The sequence below is a fragment of the Vigna angularis genome, chromosome 9 (assembly GCF_016808095.1).
Source record: "Vigna angularis cultivar LongXiaoDou No.4 chromosome 9, ASM1680809v1, whole genome shotgun sequence".
Classification (NCBI taxonomy): domain Eukaryota; kingdom Viridiplantae; phylum Streptophyta; class Magnoliopsida; order Fabales; family Fabaceae; genus Vigna; species Vigna angularis.
The window spans coordinates 2,912,821-2,937,247 of record NC_068978.1 but is presented as its reverse complement, the minus strand read 5'-3'; the positions used below and the strand labels follow the sequence as shown (position 1 = coordinate 2,937,247).

General features: G+C 36.6%; 1 protein-coding gene across 2 annotated transcripts in view; it reads right to left on the bottom strand.

Annotated features, from left to right (window-relative positions):
* The window catches only part of LOC108320202 (midasin), a 42,656-nt gene that overhangs the window by 11,964 nt on the left and 6,265 nt on the right, over positions 1–24,427 (bottom strand). For both annotated transcript variants that reach the window (XM_052868878.1, XM_052868877.1), the window contains exons 15-52: positions 24,241–24,417; positions 24,019–24,144; positions 22,181–23,941; positions 21,462–21,526; positions 21,191–21,386; positions 20,979–21,083; positions 20,488–20,784; positions 20,220–20,413; positions 20,039–20,129; positions 19,610–19,760; positions 15,475–15,548; positions 14,688–14,835; positions 14,391–14,489; positions 14,189–14,289; positions 13,986–14,075; positions 13,843–13,908; positions 13,598–13,762; positions 13,097–13,304; positions 12,080–12,963; positions 10,150–11,643; positions 9,767–9,929; positions 9,401–9,478; positions 8,480–8,565; positions 8,154–8,405; positions 7,419–7,554; positions 7,229–7,314; positions 7,056–7,144; positions 6,231–6,372; positions 6,055–6,144; positions 5,651–5,774; positions 5,253–5,407; positions 4,995–5,108; positions 4,185–4,334; positions 1,310–1,489; positions 977–1,153; positions 760–861; positions 401–625; positions 185–307 (exon numbers count right to left, since the gene is read on the bottom strand). In XM_052868878.1, the coding sequence (XP_052724838.1) occupies positions 185–307; positions 401–625; positions 760–861; positions 977–1,153; positions 1,310–1,489; positions 4,185–4,334; positions 4,995–5,108; positions 5,253–5,407; positions 5,651–5,774; positions 6,055–6,144; positions 6,231–6,372; positions 7,056–7,144; positions 7,229–7,314; positions 7,419–7,554; positions 8,154–8,405; positions 8,480–8,565; positions 9,401–9,478; positions 9,767–9,929; positions 10,150–11,643; positions 12,080–12,963; positions 13,097–13,304; positions 13,598–13,762; positions 13,843–13,908; positions 13,986–14,075; positions 14,189–14,289; positions 14,391–14,489; positions 14,688–14,835; positions 15,475–15,548; positions 19,610–19,760; positions 20,039–20,129; positions 20,220–20,413; positions 20,488–20,784; positions 20,979–21,083; positions 21,191–21,386; positions 21,462–21,526; positions 22,181–23,941; positions 24,019–24,144; positions 24,241–24,417 (8,964 nt within the window). The remainder of the gene's footprint in view (positions 1–184; positions 308–400; positions 626–759; positions 862–976; positions 1,154–1,309; positions 1,490–4,184; positions 4,335–4,994; positions 5,109–5,252; positions 5,408–5,650; positions 5,775–6,054; positions 6,145–6,230; positions 6,373–7,055; positions 7,145–7,228; positions 7,315–7,418; positions 7,555–8,153; positions 8,406–8,479; positions 8,566–9,400; positions 9,479–9,766; positions 9,930–10,149; positions 11,644–12,079; positions 12,964–13,096; positions 13,305–13,597; positions 13,763–13,842; positions 13,909–13,985; positions 14,076–14,188; positions 14,290–14,390; positions 14,490–14,687; positions 14,836–15,474; positions 15,549–19,609; positions 19,761–20,038; positions 20,130–20,219; positions 20,414–20,487; positions 20,785–20,978; positions 21,084–21,190; positions 21,387–21,461; positions 21,527–22,180; positions 23,942–24,018; positions 24,145–24,240; positions 24,418–24,427) is intronic.

Sequence of the window (24,427 nt, the reverse complement as noted above, 5' to 3'; positions counted from 1 at the left end):
CACTAAACCAAAGATACATTAAAAGAGTAAAAAATTAGCTTGTCCTCTTTAAACCAGTTACACGATGAAACACATAATAAACAAGATACATCAACTAGGAAACTTAGCATAAAAGGTTTTAACTTCAAATCAGAAACCATATTCTAACTTGAATTTATAGAAAAGACAGAGACCAAAGACTCACAGTCTGGACTAGATCACTTGACCCAAATATCTGATTGTGAATGACAACCACATGGCTGAGGATAGACTCTTCCAGCTGCTTCCATTCTTCATCCAATGTGAAACATTCCTCAGAGGATACCATCTGATTGAATAAACATTTCATTTAAGACAACCAACACATACAGGATGGAATCAACAAAACAAATACAACATTGAAACTTCATATAAGGATTACTTTGTCAGCAGAATTTTCATCGGAAGAAAATTCCTTCCATTCAGAAAATGTCTCAGGGGCAAATGAATTTGCAAGCGGTGGCAATTCAACATCAATAATACTCTCAATTTGAAAAGCTCGAGGTCTAAACTTGTACTGTTGAGCATCAAAATCACTCTTTGACTTTGTGTAAGCTTTTGTATCCAACCAAAGTTTGGCGAACTCGTCAAATATCTTGTGCAAGAGCTGAAAAAATAGAATGTTTTAAGCAAATATAAATGAATTTGTTAACAGAGAAACCCAAACAACAGAAAATATAGAAGATCTTAAGCAAATATAAATGAATTTATTAACAGAAAAACCCAAATAAAGAAACTGACCGTGTAAGATTTATCATCAATTATTTTAGCATTAGCAATACGATGTGAAACTTGAACAAAAAAGCTCCAATAGAAAGCAGCTCTATTTTGCACCACAGATACCTGTTTGTGAAGATTCAGATACAAACCATAAAATAAACTAATAAATTCTGAAATCACACAATTCAAAATTTGTTTTAGAATTAGAATTTGGAACTTAATTCAACAGTATATATACCATCTTATCACCAGCAACACCACTTGAAAGTGTAACAAGATTTTCCATCAAATCCATATCTACCAAACAATAGTCAAAACTGTATGCAGGGTGCAAGTTCAACTCAATGTCACGCTTAACAGAAATGAACTTAAATGAAGCAGCCCGAGGGAAGCGCATAAGTGTGTACATCGTTTCCTGTCATGCTCATCATGTTAGTTCCCAAACAAATATAAAGAAAATCCCAGCAAACAAAAACTCATGAGTACATCGTTTCCTGTCATGCTCATCATGTTAGTTCCCAAACAAATATAAAGAAAATCCCAGCAAACAAAAACTCATGAAATAGCATACCATAATCACGTTGATGTTTTCCTTCCCAAGTTTATTCAAACATTTCTTTTCCAGGATACTTGACAGAATCAGTGACAATCCTAATTTCATCTCATACACAGCAACCTGAATTGGTTGAATAATGTCAATATATGCAGCGTACTCATCCATTAATCGATCAATAAAACATGTAGCTGTTTCCTGCAATTCAAAATCAGAAAGAAGAATATGAGAGAAAGGTAGTGAGTTCAACAAAAAGCATGATTTTGTAATTTCCATATTAGCCAATGGAAAAGGAGTATCTTTTATTTTAGAAAGGATCAAATCATTCTACTTGAAGTTGAGAGAAAATGAAGAGTCTTATATTTTGATTTAGCAAAAGTGATACACTTTACTACTGTATTTATAGAAGACAGTAGTTTTGAAAGATAACAAGGCGGGAAGCCCCTAACAAAACCCTAACATAAGTATTAATAATAAAATAATGACATTATACTTCAACACTCCCCCTCAAGCTGGAGCATATAGATCATATGCACCAAGCTTGGAACATATAAATTGAATTCTAGGCCCCTTTAGAGATTTGGTCAGAATGTCTGCGAGTTGTTCATTAGAGTTGATAAACTCAGTAACAAGATCCTTTGACAATAACTTCTCTCTGATAAAATGACAATCAATCTCTATGTGTTTTGTTCTTTCATGAAACACTGGAATGGAGGCAATGTGAAGGGCGGCTTGATTGTCACAGTACAACTTCATCTGCTCATTTTCACAAAATTTCAACTCTTGAAGGAGTTGTCTAATCCACACAAGTTCACATGTAGTTAAAGCCATAGATCGATACTTAGCTTCAACACTAGGTCGAGCAACAACACTTTGTTTCTTACTTTTCCAAGATACAAGATTCCCTCCAAGTAAAACACAATATCCTGAGGTAGATCTTCTGTCAATTGGACAACCAGCCCAATCTGCATCACAATATCCCTCAACACGAGTGCTTCCCCTGTCCTCATACAACAATCTCTGTCCTGGGTTCTTTTTACATATCTGAGAATGCGAATCACTGCATTCCAATGATCAACATGTGGATTTTGCATAAATTGACTCACAACTCCCACCACATAAGAAAGATCAGGTCTTGTTATGGTAAGATAGGTGAGTTTTCCAACAAGCCTTCTATATCTCTCTAGGTCTGAGAAAAGTTCACCTTGGTCTTTCATTAACTTTTGATTTGAGTCCATAGGACTATCAATGGGCTTGCAATTTGTCAAGTTTGTTTCCTCCAAAATATCAAGAGCATATTTTCTTTGTGAAATGATGACACATTCCTTTGATTGTGCCACTTCAATACCAAGGAAATATTTTAGCCGACCCAGATCTTTGGTTTGAAAGTGGTTGACCAAATGATTCTTTAATTGAGCAATTCTAGTGACGTCATTTCCTGTAATGACAATATCATCAACATAGACCATAAGATAAACACATTTATCAGGAGAAGAGTGACTATAAAATACTGAATGATCCGCCTCACATCGTTTCAATCCAAAATTCTGCACAACCCGACTAAATTTACCAAGCCAAGCTCGAGGTGATTGCTTCAAACCATAGAGTGAACGATGTAATTTACAAACTAACCAGACTCCCCCTGAGCAACAAACCCAGGAGGTTGCTCCATGTATATCTCTTCTTCTAAATCACCATGAAGAAAGGCATTTTTAATGTCCAACTTGTAAAGGGGCCAATGACGAATGGCAGCCATAGCAAGCAAAATACGAACAGTGCTGGTTTTAGCCACAGGAGAAAAGGTATCACAATAGTCGAGGCCATAGACTTGAGTATATCCCTTAGCTACCAGACGAGCTTTGAGACGATCGATTGCACCAGTAGGACCAACCTGAATAGCATAGACCCATCTACAACCAACAGGCTTCTTGCCAAGAGGAAGAGGAACAAGGTCCCAAGTGCCATTGTGTTCAAGTGCTTGCATTTCATCAATCATGACTTATCGCCATCCAGGATGACCAAGTGCCTCATGAACATTATTAGGAACCTTAATGGAAGATAAGGAAGAAACAAAGGAGAAATATGGAGGAGACAAACGATGATAACTCAAAAAATTATAAACAAGATAAGGATTACGAGTAGAGCGAACTTTCCGAAGGACAATAGGCCAATTATTATCTGAGTCAAGAGAGGGTGAAGAGGACGAAGGATCCATGGTTTGGGAATATGATGAAGGAGGATCTGAGTCTCGAGGATCTTCATTGTTTGGAGTTTGAGATTGTGTCCGACGCTGATATGTGAGAAGAGGTGGAGGAACAATATCATTTGCATTTTGAGTTTGAGGTAAAGAAGCAGGAGTAACCAAGGGATCACATGATGGTAGAGGAAACATTTGTTGAACAAATGAACGGTCCTCCATGGAGGACAAGAAAAAAGGTGTATCTTCAAAGAATGTGACATCAGCAGACATATAATACCTCTTGGTTGAGGGAGAATAACATTTATACCCTTTCTGAAGGCGAGAGTATCCCAAAAAGACACACTTAATAGAACATGGTCAAGCCATTACAGAAGTTCTCTTAGACTCCCTGGGGCCTAGAAAAAGGTTACTTCACAGGGGTTCTTTTAGTGAGGTAAGGAGAGATGAGTAAGATTTGCTTAGTTAACTAACTTCTCTAGGTTGTTCTGTAAATTTAATCTGCCCTTTTTAATGAAAATACATTATCACTATCCTTGTAGTTGGTTCTCTAGTATTATTAATACATTCTAAAAAAATTCTTTGAAACTACAATATGCATTTAGCATTAATTAAATTATTCAGAATTTTAACAAGAACAAAAGCACTCTAAGCATTGCAACATTTATGCCAATGTTATATACAGTACATAAATACCTGCCAGCCACAAGCATGGTCAACAATCTGCTGTAAGTCCTGAGCAGTACCCCTATTCAGCAAAGCTTCCAAACCATCAACTTGTTTAAGAAAGTCAACACATTCATTCATTAACTTCTTGTATTTCCATGGTTCAGCACGAAACACAATCTAAGGCCAACATAACCGTCATCAATTTTCATCATTCACTTGAAAGGATGAGAGCAGCAAAGTACATATAGAGATCAAATATAAATTACTTTCTAAATTAGCAAATAGAAACAGAAGGAGGGGACTGGGTGTTAATATACAGTTGAAAAAGATAATGAAATACAGATGATAAGACCAGAATGCACTACGAGGTTTATCATCAGTTCGATGCCACAAAAATTGACTTAGGTGAATATCAATAGAGTTTTGTGGAACCAAAGCTAGAGTTCAACTAAAATCACAACAAAACAAATTGACACTTAAACTGTCAATAATAATAGTGTCCAAAGAAGCCACCTTTTTTCCACAATAAATTTGACTACAAAAACAAGCTTCCTTTAGAGGGAACCGCAATAGAGGATTTCAAATCACCATTTTTTCCACTGCTTTTTTTCTATTGCATCACTCATCACTAAAGTTTATTTCTTAACATAATTAGATGTATAAAGTAGTAAGTTTTTAATGCAACATTCAGACAGAAACAGAAAACTAACAAAAATGACTTTGCAGCCTTCGGCACCAAATCCATAAATGGTAATCATGCAAGCCAATAATTACATATAAAATATGAAAAAAAATATAACCAACAAGAAACAGAATAAAACATAAGGATCTAGAAACCTTTTTTTCCAGCATCCGACGCTCTGCCTGAAGCTGTTCCAACCTTTGTGTTTTTCTTTTGTCAGACTCGTGTGTTAAAAACTGTCCAGCAAAATAACCACACTCTTTCCGCACCTAAATGAATTTAGTAAATAGAAAATAATTCACCCCAGGTATAAATCATCAAACAAGTACTAGAAGAAATAAAATAAGCAAAGAATTGTTCAATACACAAGAAAACAAAGGCAAGCAACTGATTTAAAGATCTTTATAGAATACCTGAATTTCAAGCTCAAGTGTTGATATTGTTTCCATGAGCTGAGAGTACTTGCAATAGTACTTCATGGTGGGATCAATTTCACTACAGCTAAGCAATAGGTGAATGCGCAATGCTCCAATGTGCGCCCATGCACAACCAATAGTAAAGTTGAAATCTAAAACAATTAAAAAAGAGATATATAAATATAAGAGAGAACATTCTAAACATGAAGAATAAAGATACATATATAATAGGTAACTAATGCTCCCAGGTCACAGTTATAATAAAGAATTTACAATCTAACAGAATACCGTATTAAGAGGATTTTTATAATTTTACTTAACTTTTATGGCCATATTAAAATAACAGTCAGTTATTATACAAGTTTATTAAAGTGGAGAACAATTAGCAGATTTACCAGCAGCATTAGTCTGAAGATACAACTCTCTAAGCAGTGGAACAATGAACTTCTGAACGGATTTTTTCAACCTTTGATGTCTCGATGAAGCAACAAGAGAGCTCAGAATATAGATGCTTTCTTCCTAGATTCAGTTAACACGGGAATGAGAATAAGAAAACTGATGTTTGGGAATTATAACCATTCAAACAGAATCCGTAAAACATAGCAACTGTTAATTGTTGATGAAAGATCTCTTTCTTAATTCAGCCAAACACTTTGGGAATTATTTTACATTCATAAATACACACAGAAAGGGGAAAAATTTACATATAATTATTATGCATTTCTTAATCAACTATAATTAGTGTTCGCAGACTTTTTAAATACAGGTATAATATACTTATGAGAAATTTAAAGCATACCGTAAGTGCATTCTTCTCAGAAGAAGAAAAAGTAGATTTAATTTTAGCAAACTGATCAGCATCAAATGATTTTCTGTGAGCATAAATAATCTGCACTTAAGCATACCATAGGCATGAATCAGTATAATAATTTAGAATCAAGTGACTTTTAAATGGAAAGAAAACAATAATTTTACCTGCTGGAAAAGAGAGCGAGCAGCAGATAAAAGAAATTTAGGTAGATGTGTTCCATGATGAGAACAATGCCACAGATTGAACAAGGTAACTCTACACTTGAGACATTGCACCCAAGATTCCTTGATAGCATGTGTGCTCTGCCTGAAAATAATATCCAAAGGATTAGACTTTCAGTAACAAGATGTTCAATATTCACATTAGTTAACAAATAGTCATATACAACAAAACAACTACAAAATACTAAGATGCAAAACATATAACTATCTGCTACCTGCGTAGATGTCAAAATATATCTACCTAATTCTTAAATATTTTACAGACTAGTTATAAATGAGAGAAATAATAGTAGTCAAATACATAGGATAAAACTAACTTTAACACAAACGAGAAAATCAACTACATTGCTTTTAAAGTGGAAATATAAAAGAAAATGGAGGAATATTAAGGGGCAGCATAAATAAGGACTCATTATGTATGTTCTATTATTTGAAATATTTTTAATCAATAGAAAGAACGATACTGCATCACTACACAGGTTGCAATCCTTACCAGGTAATGATATATTTTCCTCTTATCCTAATTTTCAGGAATTGTGTGTTTGGAAATTATGATATACATACTTAAAAGTTCAAGATTTCAGGCAGAAGTTTCTTCCCGTGTCATGTATATAGTAACAAACAATATACAACATGAGAGCTTACGGGTGACAAAGCCCCAATATTGACTTTAGTAACGGCTAACAACCTTGGTTTATTGGAAGCTCCACTCAAAAAATCAATAGCACATGACAAGAATATAGTGCTGAAATTATATAACTAACTCACGTGATCTGCAATACGGTTGATGCACTGAAAGGCTCAATGAGCATGTGGGGAAGTGCAGTTGTACCAAAGCCATCAATCTTCACAAAGTTCTGTGTACAGAAAAATATCATAAAAAAAGTCAAAATAGGAAAAACTAAATCTGAAAGCTCACAATTTTCCAACTTACTGCATACCTTGATAAATTTAGGGAACCATACCCACACAGTTTCATGCCACTTAAACCACATCTCCAGAATAAAGCTTGCAATTTTCAAATTCACTGTACCCCAAAAAGCAGAAACAGAGAAATAAGTTCGAATTTTAGTGTTAGCATACTAACCAACAAAAAGGAAACATTGGACTCGTTCAAGTCCTTACACCAACCTGCATCCACTGAAGCCCATGCATTAAGGGTCCACAATATCTTCTGGTGTGGCACAAACATTTGTGGAGGCCTTGATGAGAAACTCAACGAAAACTTCAAAGCAAAGTCCAGAAGGTTTGATAGACACCCCACAGCCTATTAACAGAATCAAAGAAACAATGCAATTAAGTTTCCAGATTATGCGTGGCATAATATAATAAGGGTAGCAACCCTCAGCTATTGATAGAAACAGAACTCAAATAGTAGGTATTAAACAATGTATTAATTTCACCATAGGATGAAAATAGATGTCCAGGGTATAAATGGAATTATCAGGAAATACATAAGGAACTCGCTGTTCCTAGCCAATCACAGTAACTTAATTGAGTGATTGTCCACCGCCTCCCCCCTCCATACACCCACCTTACCCACTCACCATAACAGACTCCTATCTACCCCCAGGATGCTGTCATAAATCCCACCTTTTCTCCTAGTATATACTTTCAACCACTTAGTTTCATGGTTCACCTACTCAACCAGTGGTATTTCCTGATCCATAAAATTATTGAGCACAAGAGTCTCACCAGTCTATTACAAAGAAACTTTTTTTTTCAATATTATAAAGAAAATTTTGTTTACAATAACGCAATTCATAAGAGGAAAGCTTGAGTAACAATCAAACATGAACAACCAAGCAACCATACGAATGTATATCCAAATTACGTCAATAAATAAATAAGTATGATCAATATTACTTGGTGCGATCCTTCAAGATCATCCAAATGAATTGATGCAAGCTTCTGCAGTAACTCCATGTCCCAAAATAAACTGGTATAATCAACTGGAGGGAACGTATCCTGCCAGGCCTCAAATGCAGACTTTTGGCACAACATTTCACGTGAAAATGAACAACAAGCAGTTGAATATTCAACAAAAGATGAACTGTCTTTGGATCCTGAATTCAACTGCAACTTTTGTTTTTCATGTTCAAACCTTATTAGCAGCACCTGTGGAACAATTTTAACAATCAAATGTTAACTTGGGCATTATAGATATCAATACCATCATGAAAGGTACAGACCTGATGTGTCTCCTCCAACTTCTGAAAATTATGGATACCATCCTCATGACTCCCTTTCACCATTAAAAATGATGAGTTTGACACATCTATACAATTATAAAATAAAGAGAGAAATAATAAGTATACACCAAAAAGCCTCATAAACAATAGTAAATACGATTACATTCATTGCCCTCAACAAGCAATAAAACCTGAAATATTCGTATGCTGACTTTCATTGTGCAGGATTAAAAGCAAAAAAAATTGAAGGCATTTAGAAACATCAAATTCGTTAGGAAAAGAGCAAATTATAAAAAAAACTAACCTAAAAGGAAAAGCTGGAAAATAGAAGGGCAGTACAGGAAACAAAAACTACAAAGGTTTTAAACCAATGTTTAAAAACATAAGGGCGAGGAGAAAAAAAAAGAATATTATAAGGAGCCAAAATTACTGTTTCTAGTATGAACAAATAAAATATAAATAAAAATGGATCCAGTAACATTTAAAACAAAGGAAATAAGTGTTGTCCACATTGATTAGGAAGGAATGAAAAAAAAAAAATAAGCCATTTTTCAAGATCAATATCATAATTAATATAGTAAATTTTAGAAGACATCACAAGCAAAAAAACACCAGTTCAAGTACTATTGCAAGGAAAGAGGCCATGGCCAAGCACAAAAAGCTCCAACCTAGTGAGGTTTATAGAGGGTAATGTGACCAGTATTACTCTTGCAAGAAAAGGGACTAAACATCAATCACGCAAACATAAATATACACCAATAGAAAATTTCTCATTCCCAAAGAAATTTATTTCACAAGGTAAATGCAACTGAAACTGGCCTATCTTTAAGTTATATAGGGGAATAAGACCAAAGGATAACATTTGATTCCCAATTTTCTATAAAAAATGTTACAGGGAAAAGAAAGATCTCGATAATATACCTTGCATAATGAGGAAGCGGAGATCATGATCAAATGATGCAACATCAACAAGATGCCTGCTCAAATTTCCTGGATGTTCTGAATAGAAAATTAAGAATGAACGAACATATAAAAAAATAAGATGTATAAAATACAAAGAAAATTAAAAAAAATCTTGGAAAAAATATTTCCATCTTAAGAATAATTGACCACTTAACAAGTTAATTATGCTCAACTCTTGGTTACTTACAGGCAATTGCTGAGTTGATCAACTATTTAAGAAGTTAAAGGGTTAAATGTTCCAAAATTGAGAATATCTTGACTATGAATTGTGCGTATGAAATTTTCCAAGAAATAAATAACAAAAGAGGACTTTAAAATCCTAACCTTTGGGTCCTGTCTTTCTTGGCCAAATTGTTTCAACAAATTTCAAAATCTGATGATGTTGATCATGTAAATCAGAAGAAGAGGGCAAAAATGGGTGACCACCATGAATCCATAGTAAGGGTTTTTCCGAAAAAGAGAACTTCTTCAATTTTTTGCTCTCCATCTGTTCAAGTAAAGATAGTCTGAATGTAATACAAAACATGAAAGAGATATTTTGGTGACACTAAACAAAATATATGAGAAGAAAATAAGGGTGCATTCACCAAGATTCAAAGCATGTTAAGCTTAAAAGAATTTAATCAATATCTAGGATGCAAACAGCCTTAATTCTGATGCTTTATGCACACTCTCTCACTAAATAGACAACTTTATACTAAGCTTACCAAAAAATCATCAACTGCTTCAGGACAGATATCTATAAACTTTTGAGCACCTTTCACCAACGAGTGCCAAGAAATTATCATCTGATCAAACTTCAAAGAAACCAAGTATCGCCAAAATAAAACATGGTCCTCGATGAGGCTACAGTATAACTGTATTTTATAATCAAATGACTGGTCCTCAATTAGCTTAGATGCTGAAACAAATTTGTAAAGTATTTCATCTTGCAAAACATAAAGGGACTTCAAAAGTGGAATGAAGCAACTGGCTTCTTCATCAAAACTATGTTGGCTCTCAATATTCCGTTGCTGGAATGTTAGCCTTAGAGGATCAAAGCAACTAATAGCATTAGAGAGATATTTAGTTTTGCTATTTGATGGAGCCAAATTAACTATATCAAGTGACAACAATGGTATTAACTGCAAATCAACATCTAGTTCGTCACGGCATGAAATATACTCCCAAATAGGATGTTTCATCATCTGTTCAATCAGTATGACAAAGTCATTAAAGAACTTGCAGAAGGGCTGCATTTGAGAACTCAACCACTTAAACCTTAGAAGATAGAACTTTAAATCACTTTCAGTAGCTTGTTCAATTGCCCAATTGGCAGCAAAAAATAGCCTCTTCTTTGTCAACTCTGAATCAAATTTACTCTCCCTTTCATAAATTTTCACATTTGAAGCCTTCGGATACATAAGTTCACTTAAAGTCATCAAATCCATCATATACACCCTCACATGTTCACTGGGAGTTAGCAAAGAAGTTGTTGAGTGCCTCTTACGAACAATTTGATATTGATTAGATGCAATCTGAGTTCCCAGTAATTCCAGATACATGCAGTTCTGTTTGATAGAAGCTTCTTTTGAGTAACATACAAAATCCCTTAAACTGAGTGGCAATGGCCATCCTCCAGGCAAACTCAAAGGACACACTGTCAAAACGTCATACCCAGCAAAATTAGGTACAGATAAATATTCAGTTTTGGCTAAATTGACTATTTTCTCTCCCTCAGCACCCAATGAGGAGAGATATATATGCTCCCAACTTATTTGTAGACTCCAAATAGGACAACAACCATTCCTAAGAAGCTGCAGAAACAGATGAACCCAATGTGAGAGTTCAAGATATGTAATGCGATCATTAAGCTTCAAACCTTCCTTTTTAGCATAAATGTGGGCTGTAGCCATTGAATCAACCAATTGAGCAATCGGAATACCCAATAAAACAAGAAACCTCCTGACATCTCTAAGTTCAATGTCCTCACCATTGTATCCACTCATATCATCTAATGCCCAATATGGCTGGAGCATAAATATTTCAACTCCCCTATTACGCATTGCTCGAGAAACTTCACCATACTGCGGATTCACTGTGAGGAACATGCGGAAATTAGGGTGTGGATGAATAACCAATGGCTTTCCATCAACAGCTCCACGCTCGTTCACCGTGATCGATCCACAAGGTTCCACCAATGAGTTAATTCTATCAAGGACCTAGCAACAAAAACAAGTAAAAATAATTAAATAGTACCAATTTACATACTTGTACAGCTGCAAACCTTAAGTAGAAAAATTAAACAATTCAGGTGATTAAAGGCAATAAAGCACTATCCAGATATTGCCTGCCAAACTTCAGAAAAATTAAACAAGAAAAAATATCATCTAGATGCTTCTAATTTATAGTTCATTTGGGGAAAACTACTGCGAACTAAGTTCAAGAAACTTAAATTGATTAGAAAGAAAAAATGGATGATGAGGAAGTTTAATTAGACACGTGAGTTTGACATTAACAGATTCAGCAAAAGAGAGCAAAGAGATATTAGTCCATTAACACAGTTCACAAACATTTATACGAAATACAGGAATTAAATAAAATTTTATTCAAGCATAATAAGCTTTTAAATGCATGAACTCGCAAGGCATCATATACCGTGGGATTACATAGATTTGCATTCTCCAACACAATCCATTCCCCTTGCTCAATAGCCTTGATCAACAGTCCTGTAACCCATTCAAATTTGGTTGAAACAACCCTGTTTTTATCATCTTCTTTCATCTTTAAAACTGTCTTCAATACAAAATCAAGTTCCTGTAAAGAGTAGGATAGAGGAAGAGAACTCCTTTCTATCTGCAACTTTAGTTGTTCAACGAACAAACTAAGGGAACATACTATTTTCTTCTGGTTTTCAAGATAATTTGTAGCAGAAGATAACAAGCTCTCAAATTTAAAGCCAGAGAGGAAAGCAATCCATCTGGTATAGAAATCAGTTTCCCTGAAAATTGCATCCTTTGAAGCCTCCAGTTGCAAACTAATGAACTCATTAACATAGCGCTCAATTTGACCAACTACATTGAAAAAATTACGCAAGGCATCATACTGTTCAAAAGATCCCAATAGCTCAGATATATCTGTTGCAGATGAAAGATTAATTTCATTCAGCACATTGCCTGTTAGGTTAGCTAGTAATCTTATCAGTGAAGTTTTCCCAGAGCACGATGGCCCAGTCAAGATACATAACCATTGATGCTCTACACATTGAGCAGCAGCTTCCAAACTCTGTCGAATTTCAGGCAGCATCAGGAGCTGTTTGCTTGAGGGTGTAGTTAATTGGACATGATTCCTCTTAATAGTAGCATTGCCCACAATTAAATGTTCTGAGTTGAGTTGAACACGGGGATATAGATTTATAGACGGTGTCACCTCAAATACCTCCTTGAAAACTCGTAAGACTTCCTTGCGATCAGCTGCTGTACGCATTCTCTGAATATAAACAATGTTCAGGAAGGAATACAATCCAGAGTGCTTCGGTGCACCTAAATTGAATATAAGGAATTATCAGCATAGGAAAGGGAATGACTCTCTTAGGGACACTAGAAATAAAGAGAGGAGGCAAGGAAAAAAAAACAAGATTCAATTTAGAAGTGAAAGGAATATGGATGATAGAACCTTGAATTATCTCACAAGACCGAAATATATCACGAAGATTGAACTCCCATGGAAAGCCATCCTTGGCAAACTTTTGATTTATTGTGGTGTCTTCATGCATCCTTTTATTGAATAAGACTAACTTTGAGAGTAAAGTTTGAGGGATGGTCGGAAATTTTGATTCGCAGATGGATAGATAGTCTTCCTGAACTAGCTCATCAACATATACCTGTATTAACAACCAAAAACAGATTTGATAAATCTTGCATCTATCTAGTTCAAAAGAAAAGATTAGAGTGACAATATTATTTAAGAAAGAGGAAAAATATTCTGAAACAGGACACCTTTATTAAACACAGCAAAACAAAACATAAGTAGAGTCTCTTTCGGTTATACATGAATCAAAGTACTACATAGAGGGTTTTGGACTTTAGATTCCACAGGTTTGCTTGCTTGAACATATCTATGTTTCAACTTTCATAGGCCCAAAATAAATACAAGAAAAACATACCATCAGCATACCTTTGTAAATCGATTTAGGAATGACTTTGGAAGGCCTTTTCGGCCCCCACCTTGATGTGATGGATTCTGGCAAGCAAAAACTCTAAATGATGGTGGACATTTAAAAGTATTTCCCAACTCCGGTATAAATACCTCAGCTCTGTGGTCCAGTATAGCATTCAAACCCTGTCACAAAGAAAAATGTGCTAAAGCAAAGAAGGTACAGAAAAGGAACAAATGGAGATTGAGATTGATGAGTAAAATACTTCTAAAACAGATTGTGGAGCAAGATTAAGTTCGTCCAGCAAAACCCAACAACCTTCCTTCAGTGCCTGCAAATTCGGTTACAAATTAAAAAAATACCAAAAGCAGAGATGAAAATGATATGTTACAGTATAAGACAATCAACCTGCAATAGTATCCCATCAGACCAAGAAAACTTCATTCCCTCATCACTTTCAACTGGTAAATCAGACCCTAACAGATCCATCATATCAGTCTGCACCAGAAATACATACATAATAGAAAAGCTTACTAATAACTTTTAAGATGACAAATGTAGTTGAACAAATTATTATAAAAAACTAAGTGTCAACCAAGCTAATTACTGACCTGCTCTGAAAAGTTTATTCGTACCACTTTGTGCCCAGAACAGTTTCCCAAGGCAATGATTAAACTAGTTTTCCCTACACCTGGGCTACCTTCTAGTAAAACTGCATATGTACAATCATTTAAATAATTTATATATGAAATCTCAGACATAATTAAACAAAATTCAAATTTCAGACATAATTTAAATAATGAACGAACATACCAGGCTTTGGAAGCTGCATAGCCCGCAAAACTCTCAAGGCATTCCTGCAAGTAGTAGGCGCCATGAATTCAAACCCACCATCCTCAACAATGCCAATACCTACATGCATAAAACGAAGTAGCGCAAATAAACACAAGAGACAATTATTTATTAGCTCATAACACCACTTTTTCCTTTACAAAATTATAACTATTTCAGGTGGAAAAACCCCAATTGATAGATGACGGTATACAAATATAGAAATACTTTTACAAAACCAAATCAGATAACAGAATTGCAGCACCACATTATTGTTACCTTTATTGATATAGAATGGTTCAATGCCAAATAAATCATCGTGTTGCGTGTTATTACTGTGTGGCACATCCATAATGGAACCAAATTCACCCCAACCGTAGTTTCCCATTCTTGAAAGCTTTGAATATAATAAATTACTTTCATCAACCTGTTAGAATAGGCCAGACAATATTTACAACTTTTTTCATTTGAAGCTAATATTAAAATACAAATATAAGCATTCAACAAACAAATTACACAATAAATACAGAAGCATTCATAAGAACTTCACAAAACTGGGTAATAACTGACTGCCTCATAAAAGAAATTTAAACAAATGTGTTACAGATACTTGCACATTATATGTCCATTTCGTATTTTCTGCTACTTTACACTTTTTTATAGCTGCGGTAACAGATTAGCTTTCTTTCAACTTACTTATATGGACTGATCATAGAAATACTCATAGCTATGCATATTTGAACATAATTGAATTCTAAGAGATTACAGTGACTCTACTTAGCTATTAGACAATCTGATCTCTATCTCCACTATACTTAGGTAGGCTTGCTATATTTCAATCAAAATTATTCTTACCATAAGCCTGGTAGCTGGATAATGTTGTGTTATTCAATTTCAAGAGAAATTATGATAAAACATTGTACAAGGCCGACACATACTCTTAGCTTTTGTAGAACATTATAAAAAGCTGACACGTACGCTAAGCTATTTCGAATAGTAATAAACATCAAATGCTCTCATTTTCATTGTAGTGCATAAATGACGAATAACAAGGGGAGAAACATACCCTTAGCTTTTGTAAAAGAAAGGAAAGGCATCTCTCCCTTAGCTCTGCAGCATCCCTTTTGGAAAGTCCTGTCCCTGGTAAAAGTTTAGCAACTGTCAATAAACATAAATGTCTATGCAAAATTCTAGATTCTCTGCTGGGTTTTTTGGTGCAGTCCTCTGCTGAGCATTAAAATACATTGATGTTAGTGCTTTAAAAAACTTTTTAATATATATAGAAACATCAAAATCAGTGCCCAGCGGTATATTTTGAAGCACAGCAGAGGAACAACACCCAGAAGAGAGAATCGAAATTCAAAATTCTACAATGTGTTTGAATGGTGTTTCTGCTTCAGGAATTTTGGGAGCTCATAAATGAAGCTTTGTGCAATAGAAAAACAATAGTTTAATACATAGTTCTATTAACCTAACAGCTTTAATCCTTAAACAATGTTGGTTTATGACACAAGACAATAATATAAAGGCTTAAATCCACATTTTACCATTCAGTAATTATCATTTTACAAATTTGAACTCCCAAGTATTACTTTTGCTCATTTTACCATTAAGCTTTTCATTTTACACAGTTATGATAGGTTCTTTTAATCAACAACCTATGAATAGCACTAGAAACACAACACCGAACAGGTACTCTGAATTATACAGCCTTCTTTTATTGAAAAGAATCAACAAGAATGGTGTTACAACGTAACCCGAGAGCTTAACCTCTCTCCAAAGAACTACAAGAGTTCCCGCAAAACAATAATACTCCAAAAAACTCCCCTCCACTTACAACTAATCTCCCTTATATACAAGGTATCCTCAACCAACCCCCTAACCCCTTAACTGCCTAGACAGTTAAGTTATGTAACTGTCTTTCTCCTACTATACACAAGTAGAGGTCTAACAATACCACCCTCCTCCGAAACAACCTTGTCCCCAAGGTTGAAGTCAGGGTATTGTTCCTGAATAGTTGCTACATCTTCCCAAGTAGCTCCCTCTCGACCCCCTTCTTGCCCTCGATCAACACCTGTGGTATTGCCTCTTCCCCACTCTGCCTCTGCCTCCTATCCAACACCTTGTTTTTCTATTTCCTCCTTCAAGAGATATGGGTATCTGTATGGCCTAACATTTATTGAGCTTTCTCCTTTCAGCAGAATTTTGTGCTCCAAACTACGTCGGGAAGGCAGCCCTTTTCTCTCCAGGAACACACGTGAATGGAACTGCCACACTGCTCTGAATTCCATTTTCTGCTGCGCCGTCAAATCATCTGTCACCTCACCGCTAGACCCTTGCTCCACTACCTCCAGCTCCCATATTAATATCCATGAGTCAACATCCAGCATCTTCATCAAGGCCTTAGGTTCCACCAGCTGGCGGCATAAAGCTGGTTCCCCTTTTATCTCCACTTTATCACCCCCCACTACATATCTCATGGACATCTCTCTCCAGTTCAACACGACCTCTCCCAATTTGGCCAACCAAGCAATACCCAAGATGACATCTACTCCTCCAAGCTCAAACACGTAAAAATCCTCCTCGACAGTGGTGTTCCCCAAACGTATCCTCACTCTCTCGCAACGCCCACTCGTCGTTCGGCGATGGCCATCACCTAGGCTCACGGTGTATGAAGACGTCTCGGTCACCGGCAGCTTCAATTCCTCCACCACGTTCTGGCTAATGAAATTGTGGCTGGCCCCACTGTCGATCAAGACTACCACTCTTCTCTCCCCTATCAATCCGGTAAACTTCAGGGTCTTGGAAGGCGTCAGCCCCTCCGCCGAACATGCCGACAGCTCCAGGTTTTAACGTTTTCCTCCCATTCCTCCTCCTCGTCCTCCGCTAGTAACAGGACCCTTAAGTTCTTCTCCGCACATCGATGACCCGGAGCGAATGGTCCACCGCATCGGAAACACCTTCCTTCTTCCCGCCTCTTCAGAAACTCTGGATAAGGTAAGTTTCTGACCATTCTTCCCCTGTTATCGCCTCCCGATGTGGTAACATCCATCTTTCCCTCCTCATCCTTCCTTCTAATGGTAAGGCCGTTCGACCAATGACTAGGAGACCGTTTTGAGTGTAAAACCGTTCGGCCTTTTACTGTAGCTATAAGACCGTTCAGTTCCTCCCGTCCTCTTCCATTCTGTTCTGGCAGTCCCCTCACGTTCGGTTCCGGTCTTCTCACGTTCGGATCCAACAGTCCTCTTCTACCGTTCGGCTCAATTCCCACTATCTTTATACCGTTCGGCTCTCTTCCCACTATATTTATACCGTTCGGCTCTTTATCTATCGAACCATGCAGCTTCATCGCTTTTGGCTGAATAGGGCCACCAGCCGAGAGAGTGGACAACTCCGTCTGCTTCAGGTCTATTTCTATCTCGGACCGCTCGGCAACCTCACCTGGGATATTGCGCTTGACCTCAGACCACTCGACAACCCTCGATCGGCCTGTGTTATAGCGATCGGCCTCGCACTGTGTCCACTGACCGCTCGTTCGTCCCCAATACGACTGGTCTTCTATGTCCTCGGACCGCTTGGCAAATCTCGATCGGCTTGAGTTATAGCGATCGGCCTCGGACTGTGTCCACTGACCGCTCGTTCGTCCCTCAGATGACTCGTCTTCTATCCCGCTCCCTTTCCTTACCTTTTCGCTTCCCTGAACATACTCTTCCCCTGTCGCCACCTGTTTCGATGCCGCCAAACGCTCAACAATGGTTCCAAACCTTATCACCAGGGCCTCCTTCAAGCCATCCCAGGAACGGTTCTTGGCTTTCTCCTTCCAGGCTCTGAACCAGTAGCCCGCGCTGCCCTCCATGCTTATGTCTGCGAACTGCACTTTCTCCTCCTCCGCTACTCCTTGAAGCTCGAAAACCCTCTCCGCCCTATTGATCCAGTTTAACGGGTCCAACCCTTCGAAAGCGGTTAATTCAACCCTTTTCCGCCATTGATTTTGCACCTCCTGGTGATCGCCACAGTGATTGTGGGTTTGGGTCCCACCGTAATCGCCACCCACTCTCCCTCCAATATCCTCCTCGCACCGTCGCTGGTTCCCTTTGACGTAAGCCTGACTTCCACTTGATTGTTCGTCGTTGTTGTGAGCCCGCGCCCCCATCATCCTCATTATTTCTTGCAAATCTTGGCGTATTGCAGCATAATTTTGGCGTATTGCTGCATAATCTGGTCGTAGCTCCCCTATCTGCGCCTTCATTCTATCAACCGCAATTTCCTTCACCCCCACTCTGATCTGGCAGGTCGGACCAAATGATAGGTTCTTTTAATCAATAACCTATGAATAGCACTAGAAACACAACACCGAACAGGTACTCTGAATTATACAGCCTTCTTTTATTGAAAAGAATCAACAAGAATGGTGTTACAACGTAACCCGAGAGCTTAACCTCTCTCCAAAGAACTACAAGAGTTCCCGCAAAACAATAATACTCCAAAAAACTCCCCTCCACTTACAACTAATCTCCCTTATATACAAGGTATCCTCAACCAACCCCCTAACCCCTTAACTGCCTAGACAGTTAAGTTATGTAACTGTCTTTCTCCTACTATACACAAGTAGAGGTCTAACAAGTTACCTCTAAAGTCTTTTTCCACACACTTTATTATATCATGCTTTCCACATTTTACCAACATGTTGATAACAAAACATCATTTTGCAAAAAAAAATGGTAAGATGCCATTTTACTAGAAAAAAAAAACTTGAGTGGTAATATTTGCAAAATGATGATAGTTGAGGGTTAAAATGTAGCACTACCCTAACACCCTGATAACTACCACTACCACCACAACAGTCATAACAAATATTAAATTTATTATTAATTTTAGAACTTCAGTTACAATATTGTAGAACTCTCAGCAAAAAATATCTGGAAACATAATAACAGAATCAAGCCCAAAAATTGAACTTATTTCTTTATGCAACCCAAACAAAAGATTCTGATAGCAAAATTATTAACATATTCCAATCCCCGGAACAAACTAAAGCCCCAAGTGGCAAAGAGCCAATATTCTCAACTTGCACATTTCCCTTGTTTGGTCCTTTTACCCAGGACATATAATAGGTAATTGATATAAGATTAAAAAAAATATATTATATAAAAAATAAGGGAAGTAAAATAAACAAAAAATCATAAACAAACAGATCATACCTAGACTTAAGCCATCAAGCAAAACAAGAAATACTCCATGAAGAAGTGCATGCTCTGGGCCTAAGCTTGTTTCCATTGTAATGAAAAAGTCAACCCAAGAAATGAGATCTCTCACTGTAAGCATTCTTCCTGGATGCAAGTTATTGAACCACTGACATGCATGGGAACAATAAAGAGCAAGTGAATAATAATATATAATGGAACAAAGAATCCATCACTAAAACAAGACTCTGGGGAACTTTTTTTGTCTCTTCCTTATTAATCTTCTAATTTTTAGCTTCTCCAAACATAAGATTCACTGTGCCATTTCTTTTAAGGGAAAGAAGTCTAAAGAATCCATGGCAATTAGTACCGTAATTAACAAAATCCCCAAAAACATGCAAGAGTCAACAATTTATGACTTTTATTGCAAACCTATGCATAACATACCTCAAAAAACCTTATCATAGCATCAACAATTAGTGAGAGTCTTTCTTGATATTCAGGACATAAGCTGCCTGTAACTTTAAACTTAGAAATTCTGAAAAAAAAAAAAAACAGATAAGTATGTAATAGAGTTAAATCATCTAAACACTGAAGGTCATACTAAAATATGGAAAATTAAAGGTACCTTTTCAGAGCAATGCCTTGAAGCTCGTCTAGATCATTAACAGGGGGAACCCATATCTCTGTAAATCGATTGCGTAGTGCTGGAGATAACTCCTTCTTCCCATAATCACCGCCAGGATTCATTGTTGCAAGAACAAAAAAATTTGAATGTGCAGTAACCTTCTCAAGATCGGTCCCTCCTTTTTCAGCCAAAGACTGCAACCACAAAAAAAAGTTAAATAAAATAAAAGTAGCAAGTTTGAATGTGGCAATACAGATATTGAACTTACCAGCATCCTTTCTGGTTCCAACACACTATTCAATCTCTCAAGTACACTATCATCAGCCAATGATATTTCATCCACAAGAAAAAGGTCACCATCTCTCATTGCTTCTACGAGAGGACCATCCTGCCACACAAATATGCTCTGCCACTTTTGATGCAAGCCATTGAGATCACACTTAATTTGCTCAAGATCCTTAAGTTCTTCTCTGCTGATATCCAAACAAACTTGAACTTCTTTACATTTCCTTATCATAACACTCAGCAGATCAAGAGTTGAAGAAGCATCATTGATGTCAGAAGACTGTAGCACAAAATGACAAATCAGAATTTGCTTGATCTCAATAGCATTGATTCAGATAGAAGGGACAAGGAAATAATCATGGTGCATATAGAAAAGCTACTTAAATGCAGCAAAAGCTAAGCAAAAGATATATACATAGAACTGAAATAAACGTTCCTTGTTTAATCCTAAGAAGATAAAAAAAGAACACTCACAAGGTCCATATGAAAGTATGTACAAGTCTTTAGTTTCTTCAACTTTTCAATTATCTCTTTATACCCAGAAATTAATGCAGATCTCTCTCGCGTAGGACGGAATCCCTGCGAAAAAATTTCTAGTAAGACCTTCAGCTAATAATAGTAATATATGTATTTCTGGTTGAAGTCCTTACAAGAATTACTAAAGGAAAACGCATGAGAAAACCCACCCCAATAAAATCAGATGTTTCTGTATATTGATGGCAATTCAAGGTGCGTAATTTTAACTGCAAACAAGCACTTAATAACTGGCACACAGTAGTCTTTCCTCCACCTGTTTCTCCAACAAGCAGTACAGGCTCACGTAAATTATAGCAGCGTTCCACGAGGAAGTACAACCTCTGCATACCTTTGGTCAAGAGTACACTGCATAAAAAAACAATTAGAGGCATTGAACCTAAGATTTTGGACCAAAAGGGAAAGACAACAACAAGCTCATACCTTTCTAGACCATCTGAACCTCCAAAGCCAACTAACAAATTGGAAGAGTTGTCTCTACATGATATCTGAAATACAGTTAAAAAAGTAGAGATAAAATTTAATTTCCAACCTCCCTCTCCATCCTTTAGGTATTGAAAAAGGCAACAACATGTACTAATCTCAACGGCAAAAATAATATTCAAACCAACACCCAACAACTCAATCCTGAAAGACAGATGATACAGCATCAACAAATCCAATGCATTATAACATTATCATATATTATAAATGTAACACTTTCGTTTGTACCTATATATTATAATATTATGCGAAAGTGCTGATTTAAGACCAGATTATGTGATTTATTATAAATGCGTAGGTACAAACAAAAGTTCTGAATTCAAGTCCAGATTATATGATTTGTTATCAATAACACAGAAATTTGCATATGATGGAAAATATGATAATAGATGGAGTCAAATTTGACGGAACATCATAACAATCAGCTTGAAGCAATTTTAATCCAAGATATAATTTACATAATAACTTTTCAGTGCTAAGTCAAGGAAAGCATATACATATTTTCCTTCAAGTTCACATACTAATTACAAAGTGATAAGATCCACATTTAAATGTATAAATGCGCACAAAAAAAACCAGGACAGCACAATAGTAAAGAGCAACTATTATATACTGGGTAATCACAGATGAGCTTAAAACACTAAAAGAAAGAACAATACCTGTTCATACAAACTTTTTATATTCAGTTTAACCCGAAAGTACTTTTCCAGAATTTCTTGAACAACGGACTTCTCATCCTCGTCCCGTAGCCTTTCTGCCAAAAGATAGTAGCCATCTTTGGCCAAATCTTCATTAGAGTTACCAAATCTCTGGGTACGATCAGCCCAACGAAACAAGTCTCGAGGTGTTATAAATCCATGTTTGCCAGCAAAGACCCGGCTACTCTGTCTGTGCAATCGAAGATCCTTCATCACTTCAACCATTTTTTCAGCATGACCTACATAGATTTTACATCTATCCTCCAGTATTTTGCTGAGCTCATTGTCTGGAATTTCACCAACATGAATCTCAACAAAACGATTACGAAATGCCCGGGACAACATTTTGCGGCCACCATAAAGTGTAGGCGGATTTTGAGTAGCAAAAAGCATAAAGTTTGGATGAGCTTGAATTCTTTCTTGCAGCTCAGGAACAAAAAGCTCCCTGTTATCATCAAGCAATCGGTTCAATGCCTCCAACACATCAGATGGAGCCAAATTAAGCTCGTCAAGTACAATCCAGTGACCATTTCTTACAGCTTTAACCAAAACACCTTCATTAAAAACAAGCTTTCCAGTAGTGTCAGTTATATAAGAACCAAGATACTCCTGCAAATCAGTATGTTCATGATTGTTGATTCTTACAAAATCATGACCAGTTATTGCAGCAAGATACCGAACAAGGCTAGTTTTCCCACTGGATGTGGGACCTTGTAAGAGGATGGGATATCTCATTAGAACAGCACGCGCCAAATTGCCAAGATGCTCCTGTACAGATTTAGTTTGAACATAGTTCCCTGAAGATCCATCAGATTTGGACTTCTCTAAATAGCGGGAAAGATGTACATGTGGAGGCATATGACCTCCTAACAGAAGAGATGATATTTTTTGCCTCATAATTTCAGCACTAGATCCATCCAACAAAGAGACAAAAAACATATTAAACCCATCATATAATGCCTTTTGCAATCCAAATTTTCTTTCTGCCTTCAGCATATACTCCAGAGCACGATAAAGGGACCTTAAACTGTACTGAGGTTTCTGGTTGGCACCATCTTGCAACCTCTCTTCAGATTCCTTTTTTGCTTCTTTATAGAAAGAAACAATTTTATTAACCAACTGTTGATCCATGTAGCCACTACTAATGAATTGACTAATAAATAGACTTAAATCCTCATCATTCAAAACATCATCGACAAAATACTCAGTAAATCTACTCCTTAAAGAGAAGGGCAAATCCCGCTTCCCTGCATCTGTTGCTGGATTCATACAGGCAAATATACGGAAATTTGGATGGCGATGTATATAATCTGTATCACCTCTTTCAGCTAAACATAGCACACCATGTTCCCCTTCTAGAACACCAACAATTCTTTGCAAGGTTTCTGGAGGAGCCAAATTTACCTCATCAAGCAAAATCCACTCACCCTTTCTAAGTGCAGTAACAAAACTTCCTTCGACAAACGAAAACATCATCGTTGAAGAAGGATTACTTTGACAGACATTATGCAGTTTTATGCAAAATCTCTCCCAAGATTGGATTATTTGTTCTTCTAATGGTCTTTTACGCCTTTTGGAAGATCCAGGTTGTATAAGCTTAACTGACTTTCCAACTGCTATTTGCAATCCTTTCAACAGATCTTCCCCATTCTTATCAATCAAAAACTTCTTTCGATGACTTTCTATATACTCATGTAGATAAGTAATAAAGCCTCCATTATTCTAAACAGCAGCAAAGCAATAGAGCCATTAGCAAGGACTGGACACAAAAATATACATCAAAAGTCAAAAATAAATACCTTTACAGAAAATGTCTTTGTAAACAGTTCTTTGAACTCTTTATAAAGGGACAAATAGACAGACTGAGCATCCATAGGCTTAAAACCCCCGAGTAAGTCAGCAACATCACTTTGCTGACTAAGATTCTGGAGAAAAAAACCACTGTCATGTGTCACAAAACTTCAAACACAATTATAAATGACACATAATAATAATAGAAAATAGAAAAAATCGTAACATACAAAAACTGTAAGCTTTTGGCCAAGCCTTAAAGCCAAATTTTGGACAATGGTAGTCTTCCCAGTACCAGTTTCTCCAACCAAGAGTACAGGCTCATTATACTTGACAGAACATGCTATCCGCTCCAAAACATGCAAAGAACTACGAATCTCAACAAAAGGTCTTTTATGTTGTTGTAACTGCATTAAA